At 38.0% G+C, this 9,420-nt stretch overlaps 1 protein-coding gene across 5 annotated transcripts in view; it reads left to right on the top strand.

Annotated features, from left to right (window-relative positions):
- Window positions 1-647: 647 nt before the first annotated feature.
- Window positions 648-9,420, top strand: part of LOC125715807 (paired box protein Pax-2a) — a 30,133-nt gene continuing 21,360 nt past the window's right edge. The window contains exons 1-5 of one of the 5 annotated variants that reach the window (XM_048987757.1): window positions 648-1,298; window positions 2,962-3,127; window positions 3,926-4,135; window positions 8,583-8,662; window positions 9,076-9,195. In XM_048987757.1, the coding sequence (XP_048843714.1) occupies window positions 1,256-1,298; window positions 2,962-3,127; window positions 3,926-4,135; window positions 8,583-8,662; window positions 9,076-9,195 (619 nt within the window). In that variant the 5' untranslated portion in view covers window positions 648-1,255. The remainder of the gene's footprint in view (window positions 1,299-2,961; window positions 3,128-3,925; window positions 4,136-8,582; window positions 8,663-9,075; window positions 9,196-9,420) is intronic. The other 4 variants (XM_048987762.1, XM_048987760.1, XM_048987759.1 and 1 more) reach the window with 4 other exon arrangements.

The raw sequence follows: 9,420 nt of genomic DNA, 5'->3' as shown, positions 1-9,420 counted from the left end.
GATAACGACATAATTGCAATTAGATGTTTTACAAAATTGTGATTTTTAGCAGTATTAGAACCCGATGCTTATACATTCAAAATTTCCCATATTCTATTACGTTGTGTATATATTTCCACATTGCTTCGAATATTTGCAATTCAAAGGCATATTTCCTTTGCTTAGAAGATAAGTGTCATTGACTTATAATGACGCATATCTATATTTCATTAAGGTAATTATACACATGAAAATATAAAATATTCCAATGTTCTTTAAAGTCTTCTTCCTGATCTAGTGTCGTTGCAAAACATTACAACCTTAATGGTGCTTGTAACATAATTTTAGCCTTATTGTTAAGGCGATGACACAGTTATATTTGTCGTTTATGTTGCTGATATTAAAACGGAAGGAAATAAGGGCAAATACAAAAGTAACGTCCAGTTGTCAAACATTAACACCAATGAAACAAGTGTTTTTATTTTAGTAAAAAATATATATTTTTAAAAATTATCCTGTGTGATTATTTATTATTATTTCTTCTGAACGCTTATCTCAAACTGTAAATCAATTCCCTGTTCATTTCCCTCCCCTTTCGAAGTGGCAGATGAAGGAACCTCCTCATTTGGGCTCCAGTTTTTTGCGTTGGCGAATCACAAAGTGTTGGAATCTATTGCCTTTGTCTGACAAGTCATCCATATAAGCCAGGGGGACCTGGGGAGGGGTGCAGCTTTTAGAAACGCACACACAAGCAGAGGGGCTTCATTCTCAACCCAAAGACTCCGGCAGGCACATCCTATTCTTGAAGAGCCGAGGACCACAAGACAATTTTGGTGTCTCCATGTTTTTGCTGTCATCTTTGTACATATCTGATCCAGCTCGCGACCTGCCAGCTACGGCCACCGGGATCTAGGAATTTCTACCGCAGTTTCAATAGAGGACAGAGGAAGACGAATTGATAATACATTGTCTTATCTCGTCATTATGCGATAAAACGTTTGAACGAATCATGTTTTGCGAATGCCGAATTGTTACATGCATTTGAGAGAAGTGTCGGTCATGTTTTTCACCTGACAAACCACTGTTATATCTTCGTTGTACGGACTGATTAACGCAAGACAACTTTTTGTAGAAGTTACGTTTTGATCGGTTGCCTTCAAAAGCAAACGCCGTTTTTAAAAGTCTCAGCGCAAATTTTGTTTCTTTGACTTTTAAGCTACATTACCAAGGCGAAACGGCGACTTCAATTGATTATCTTTCTTTTCTTTGCTATCCAATGGATATTCACTGCAAAGCAGATCCGTTCACAGCGATGCACCGTGAGTAGTAAAGGAGTTTGATGTGGATATTTGCCTTCTGCGCAGTTAAATGTGTTTATTTTTCCATAAGCCATGGTAGCTTCCGAGTTTACGCATTAAATACCACTATAATCCATTCAATTATGGCTTAGGACGATTTAATTCTGTACCTTCTGAGATGAAATATATGGTTTCATAGAGCTCATTATTAAGGACACCATGCGAATTTCCTTCAGAAAACTGACACACCGATGTAGGCCTATATATTGTATTAGCTATTAGGTAAAATAAATTTCTTTACGTTGCAAATTATTAAACGAAATGTGTGTACATCGATGCGATTATTTAAGTCTAGGAAAAACGCTGTTTCTGTTTATATATTAATTTATACATTGGCTTAATATTGAACGTATATTCTCTTGCCAGGCAAAATACTATGAAATATTTAGTCCTAACCATATACATTTCTATAATTTGCAATAAAACTGCTATATTGTCTAAAATATGCTCAAATATATAGCGTGTACATGGAGTATATTCACGAGTATTCGAAGAGGTTAGTATTTTTCAGAAAGACCCCGTGTTCAATGACTTCTTTCAGGATAAATTTGTGAAACGTTCACACCTTAACTCTGCAAGAAAAAATACAACTAAATGGATAGAGGTGGACTCAGTGTAAATTTAAACAGAATAGTAATTGTTATTCCTGTATCTGGAAAAATCCGAGCTATAGTGTCTTACATTATCGAGATTATTCATTTAAAAATATGATCTAGGAAGCAGTAATAATATGACCCAACACGATATCAAGGCTTTCAAGGAGATAACCATTTTCCACCGGGTTTTTAAATAATTAATTCCTAATCATGCCTTTTCTAAATAATTTGTAATATGAGTAATCAAAGCTCTTTTTAATTATTTATAATAATTGCGCAAGGAAAATTAAACAGCTTGTAACTTAATAACCTACCTGCGACATGTGCTTGGCTCGCTTGGTATAGGAGGAAAATGTAACGCGCCTTTATTACAGTTCAAACCGAAATCTATAACGTCTTCGGCTATTTTAATAATTTATTTAGAAAATGAATGCTATCGAAGTGTTTAAGTAAACTCAGCTGTTTGTATTACACGGGAGTTTTCAGGGAGAATTGAACGAAAAAGGCCTTATTTTGGCACGAAGAAGAAATAAAACAAATGCCTTCCTACTGCAAGTGAGCAAGCTTCGGAATATTTTAAACAAGAAAAGTGTATAAAAATCACTTACTGGGACTTCAGTGGGTTTTGAAAAACATACTTACCGTAATTACAAGAAGATAATGACTGTAAGCCTTATGCATGTATACGAATATCACAGAAATGTATTTCAGTAAAATCCAAATTTAAAATTGTTATTTAAAGTGTTGTGCTGCAAGTGCAAAATTATTATTATTAGTAGTATTTTATTATTACTGTTATTATTAAAGTCTAGTTCTGATGTAATAGAGTTAACATGTAAAAATTCTGAACCACAGTCTTGCAAATGGCTTAATACTGTCCGACGGTTTCAAGAATTTGTTCTAACTAAATGCATTCGGATCAAACGTGACCGTGTCCATCCTTAACTAATGAGAGAACCTGAACAAATTTCTCTACAAAATGTATGTAATGTTATGGTTCTCTCTATGTACTGTTGTCTCCCATATAGGGCATGGGGGTGTAAACCAGCTAGGCGGGGTGTTTGTGAATGGCAGACCCCTACCTGATGTGGTGAGGCAAAGGATTGTAGAGCTCGCGCACCAGGGAGTCAGACCCTGTGACATCTCGAGGCAACTACGGGTCAGCCATGGCTGCGTCAGCAAAATTCTTGGCAGGTAGGAGAAATAAGAATTTTGCGTCATACATCATACACTTATTTCCTTTTTTTCCACATGCCTATTCCACACACATATCTATCTTTATATTAGATAATAATATCAATGAGGCATGTCCCCTATACAGCAATATAGAAGAATGAAGTATCGGTATCCCATCCTATATTTAGTAAAATCTATGTTTAACAGTCCAACAAAGTTATTTGGATGAATTACATTTTAAACATGAAAATCACAAACATTAAAAGGCCAAACCGTAGGCCACAGAGTCACTTAAACAGAAGGTAAGAAAACTACCCACGTTTTTCTTTCAATATAACCTTATTTTGCATAGACTGAAAACATCTATCGAGACCAACACTTCGGCTGTATCGACCGCACATGTAATTCATTTGTGCTTCAAATTGGAAAGTTAGCTATTTTCTGGTCAGAGCATGTTAGTTCAAAGTATGGCTGCAGAAAATACATGTTCAGAAATGTATCAAAGAAGTTAATCCTGTTCATATTTGTATGGGTACCTTGTCTTGTAAGTTGTTGTAGAGCCGTAGTAAATCTGTCACTTAACTGCAAGTAATACATAACCGATTGGTCTGGTTATTTTACTTTAATTACAGCTGAAAACAGACGCTGCGTCAAGTTCATAATAAAGGCATGCAAATATAGCCTACATCAATCGTGGAAACAACACTTAATTACAAAATAAAAAAATTTAATCGCGGCGCTTTATTAATCGGTACATAATGACATTGCATAAACCGGGCCTGCAATTAGCTTTCAAACTATATTTACATTCCTTAGTTTTCATTACAGATACTACGAGACTGGGAGCATTAAGCCGGGAGTAATCGGAGGGTCCAAACCAAAAGTCGCAACTCCTAAGGTTGTGGATAAAATCGCAGACTACAAACGGCAGAATCCTACCATGTTCGCTTGGGAGATACGAGACCGACTGTTGGCAGAAGGCATCTGCGACAATGACACGGTCCCGAGTGTGTCATCCATCAACAGGTAAAACAAATGTACTTTAGCTTATCGTAGTTTCGTTTATACATCTGCAGTACATTGGTTGTAGATCAAAGTTGTACGCTTACATTTTGAGTTTGGCCAGTTGTTTACCATTCATAGTGCGTGCGTTTGTGTGTGTGTGTGTGTGTGTGTGTGTGTGTGTGTGGGAATGGGTCGATTATAGTGCTACCAAAAGTTTGACCCCAACTAGAACGTGAGTGAAAAAAAAATATTTAAAAATAAGAACTCACGTCTCTTTATTATATTTCTTAATGAATGCGATCAAAGTCAAGCTTACAGGAAGTATCACCTTTATGCCTATATAATAACACTGTGTGCTAAATTTACCTAAATGTGTTATATTTGTATATTGCGTTAATGAGGCATGAATCTGCTTACTTTTTATGCATTTATCCTAAGTGTAATGACCATTGTATATTATTGAAAATTATTCAAATTAGGTCGAAGTTTTTATTGAAATGCGATTACCAGTAAAATGTTTTTAGTAGCCAAATTATTTAAAATTACTAAATTGTTAGCGATTAGGTCAGGTGATTTTAATTATTCATATATAATTTAGAAAATGATATTGGAAATTAATTTCAGTGTATGTATGTACATTATTTGGCGACGTGTCATGGCTAACCAAAGTAAGAAGCGGTGTGTACGCGCTTCTGTGTGCTGGTACTTTGGTGTGGGATTATTCTATTATGATAAATACGAAAAAAGCAAAATGCGTGCTTTTTTTTCTATACGCCGAGGGTGGTCTCAGTTGTGCAATTCAATCCCAAATCTTTCAACCGTCAGCAGCAGGTCTAAGACTGAGGGTACCAAAATCACATCTGTCTGGATGAAAACCGATCAATACTCTGTAATCAGATACAGTGGGACCGGGAAAAGTGGCGCAGCGTCGGGAAGGAACGTTCTGATATTGTGAACGAGCTGTGTTACTGCAGTTATGTTTTCAAATAAACACACGCCGGGACAAAAATGGAGCAGCAAATTCAATTTATTTATGACCAGAGAAACAGAAGACACAGAACATCGATTTAAATATATTATATATAATATGCTTCTTGATTTGATTTTCCATTTTATTGAATTTTAAGTAGGCCTATGTGCATATCTACACTTAAATTTTTTTAACTTTAATTTATTGGCCATTAAGGTAGTTTACATAGTTTGTACAAGAGCATTGGATTCAGTCGTAAAATTAAGAGTGTGTAATAACTGCAATGAAACAGACAACCGGCAAGAAACGAAACGCTCCGAGAAAGTAAAAAGTGTGAACTCGCGGAACTGCGCGAACATAGAAGCACGTGCTACGCGCGACACACAGGCTTTATACTTGGTCGCGGTGCGCGTGAAATCTGACGCTTTTGAGACACGTGAGCACAAGGCAACGTCCCTGGTAAAACGGTACGTTTCTGAGCTCCGTTTTGCCAGGCGGGCCGGTTTGCCAAGGAAGAGGCGCGGCGGCAAACGGCCTGAGAGCGTCCATATTTCACTAAAGAGGGGACAAGGGTGCGCGGAGAGGAAGGCAGGCAGCGAAAGACGAAAGACGGCGTCGAGAAACCCCCTAGCCGAGAACACCAGTAATGAACTTTGGTTAGGAAGCAGTGTTCCATAGAGTCGGTATCTGCATTACATTTTAATGAGCTGATGGGAGAGCGCGGGCAGCTTCACACAAGACATCTTTAAGAAAAAGAAAGGCTGAAAAAATTCATTTCATGCACCGTGGTTGCTTAAAAAAGGGCAATTTGAGCAGGCTCCGACACATGTATGTGATACATTTAAAATGTGCATTAATGGCATTAAAATACCTCTATAATTAAATTCAAGCTCGCTATTTAGAAATGAAGCACTTCACGGGCCTTTGTTTATGTGGGAAATTAAAATGCAAATACAAAGAAATGTATTTCTATTAACATAAGAAGTTGAAGGATATTTTTTTTAATCTTCTCACAGAACTGTGAGCTCTGTTAAATATATCTTATTCTGAATCAGCCACTGATGTATTGTAACGTGCGGGTTTATTTCTCAACTTTTAAGGCTAATCTTAAAAGATCCACACCCATGCGTGACAGAAAGTAGTCCACGTCTTTGTGAAAATTATTATCGTTATTATTATCTAAATGTAATATTATTTACGTGTAACTAGTATTATAGTGTATCTAGCTGACAGAAAATATTGAATAAATCAGAAATAAATATCACAAATAAAAATGCTTGAATGGATTATTTTCCATTAATCAGGGACTTTTGTCATTTTATAATGGGAGACTGGCTTCTAAAAGATGCACAGTAGTTGGCAGAAGTTTTGGATGAAATCGATGCTGCTTTTGAATGTATCACTGGCCTATGTCAGGCATGCAGTTGATATCATGCCTGAGTACTTGTAGAATATTTCTCATTGTTACTTTTTGTGTTTAAAACAGTTATTTTATTTATTATTATACATTTTTTCCATTTGAACATATCAGTGTCACATTTTTAAGTCTGTATTTTTAACATTGACATTGGCTCAGTGCCAAGCGGAGGGAAAAAATGTATTGCTATATTTTTATGTATATGAGTTGGCATTACAGAGGATGATGTTATACAGTGTGATTTTTACAGTGACCACGGGTTAACTGATTATCAATTAGTCATTAGAGATCCACGGAAAATCAGCAGTTATTTTCTTTCCTTTTGTCATTTAAGAGAGGACTATAGAGGCCGTCTTTGGGTGGAACAGTCCTTGTCACTTCAGAACGCACCCTCAGACCAGCCTCCCCTGTTAGATGTACAGAGTCATGTCAGCTGTACTGACGTATTCGAGAGAAGCTGGTCCGACATTCTCGGATCAGCATCAGCTCCGCTCTAGGGTTCTATGGCAGTAAAGAGTGCAAATGCTGTATGACAGGTCAAAAGAGTTGCACGCTAAGGAAACTGACCTCGGGTCTGCGGACCAAGGAGGATGCTCTAGCTTTAAACACATCTTCTCAGCATTAATTATTAAAGGTTACAGGGCGATGGGGTTCTACTTTGTTTCTTCGTCACAGCCGGGCTTTTCGTAAACAAATATTACAGTTTCTCTCATTGGAAAAAGGTCTTCATTGGCTTTCAATGCTATTGATTGAAACGTAAAGCAGTTTTGATATCTCTTCCGGGGATTTCCAGCAACAAGTCATAAATCTACCCCCCCCCCCTCCCCAAATTGTTTTTTCGATATTAAGAGCACGAAATAAACTCCCCAAATATATTCTGCTCACACACCTCGGGGCGGGGGGGGGGGGGGGGGGTGGAAATAATTGTTATGGAGAGAAATGGAAATCGAGATAAAATATTGATATGTGTCTTCTGGAAAGAGTTAGCAGTTTATGTCACCTTACTACAAGGACGATGTAATCAGAGACTTAGGGAATTCCAAAGTAATTGGACTGAATAAACTATGATGTAGAGAGTATATATAAATGTAATATATTAACATCGTAATCATTATAAAACATTCATTACTGGTTATTGAAGCAGAATACGTTTTTTTTTTACAGATAGTGATCAATGATCTATGACTCGTTAACGTGAAATTTATTTTGTATTTTTCGGACAATCTGAAGCTAATGCGGAAGGCACCCAGTCATTGTGGGGTATTTAAGGTGACGCTGATCCATCACCACCATCTTAAATTCCGGTTCGAAGCTGGAATCGTGTCATATATGATAAATACTTTCAGAGTTCCGAAGTTATTGTGACAGCAGCCTCTGTCCTGTCAAGTGCTAGTCGTATTACAGGAATCTAATGCTGGTGTAGGTTTGTGCAAAGGCAGTAAGCCTCTATTGCTTTACTGTCACATGTAATTTATAGCATTCTATTTGCATCTGTTTGCCTGTGTGACTAATCCACAACTTTTTATCCTTGATCAATAAAACCTCGTCGGCATTGGCACTTGTGGGTATTGGGTTCTACAGAGATGTTTGATCTGGGAAGCAGGGAGTCAAGAGTCTCCAAAACCTGTGTAACCCCTCCAAGAAAGAATGGGGGAGAGATAGGAGGGAGCTGATTAGTGGGGAGCAGGTAGAGTCAGTGAAGCTGATCATTGAGGTGAATTGATGTGATTTCATGCTTTGTTTGCAAGATCATTCAGACCAAAAGTGCAATGAAGTCTTTTCCCCAAATCACACCTTAAAGATACAGTGGCTGTATGAAAAGCATTTGAGAAGCAGGATCGCATTAGCAGCTTGAGGGAGGTTCCAGTTACTGTTAGGCAGGGCTTAGCCCCATGCTACATACATTCAAGATATCCGATGCAAACCCAGGGGCTGAGAAACCGTAGGCTTTCCCCATAAATATTACACAGTTAGCCACATGCGTACCTACTGTTTGCGAAATGGACATTGAAAGGCTTCATTGAAAGAATGTTGGTTCTAGTCATGGTATTGATACCAAATTTACTATGATTACTCCGCAGGATTATTCGGACCAAAGTTCAGCAGCCATTTCATCCATCGCCAGACGGAACACCGCTGTCCACTCCTGGTCACACCATAGGTACGGAGACCCTCTGCTGTCATTCCAGTTTGCTTTGTATATACATGCAAGTGCATTTAGATTTTACAGCCCAACGCATCGACAATAAAATTGTCGAAGAGCAAATATTTGTGTAGATTTTCTCCTTGAGTACTTGTCACTGCCAGCTATAGCAATGTGGGGCGATGAGTTCTGATGTTTTGAAAATGTTATTTTCGAAAGTGAGGTGCTTTTGTGAAGGCCTACATTTTTTTACTGACTAATTAGCGTTTATTTATGGTGTATATGGAAGACGACACAACAGCTTCGTGGTTTGGTGGACATTCATCCAGTCATACTGTGGCCATAAGTAGACTCTTGTATCCTGAGTGGTCTTGTTCAGCTGATGAGCGGTGCTGAGTCTCCTTTTCAGTACTCTTACTCTACTCTTTCAGTACCAAGTACAACCTCCCCACCTGTTTCCAGTGCTTCCAATGATCCAGTGGGGTCTTACTCCATCAATGGCATTCTGGGTATTCCGCGGTCGAATGGCGAAAAGAGGAAACGAGAGGATGGTAAGAAAAGTGAATTTTTACCGTGCTTGTTTCAAATGTTGATTTTCGGTTAGACTGGCGTTTTACCACTGCGCCCAGCTCCCTGTATTAAGCATCATGCTCCACCTATAGCGATGGAGAACGATCAAGATGGAATTGATGTAACGTCATTGCAACATTATGAGAAGGAACTGTAATTTTAGGTGTGCCTTGGTAATAATCAGTGGATTCGCTGAAATTGTTATG

The sequence above is a fragment of the Brienomyrus brachyistius genome, chromosome 20 (assembly GCF_023856365.1).
Source record: "Brienomyrus brachyistius isolate T26 chromosome 20, BBRACH_0.4, whole genome shotgun sequence".
Classification (NCBI taxonomy): domain Eukaryota; kingdom Metazoa; phylum Chordata; class Actinopteri; order Osteoglossiformes; family Mormyridae; genus Brienomyrus; species Brienomyrus brachyistius.
Note: the sequence above shows the minus strand (reverse complement) of the source record. Positions and strands in the feature narration are given on the sequence as shown.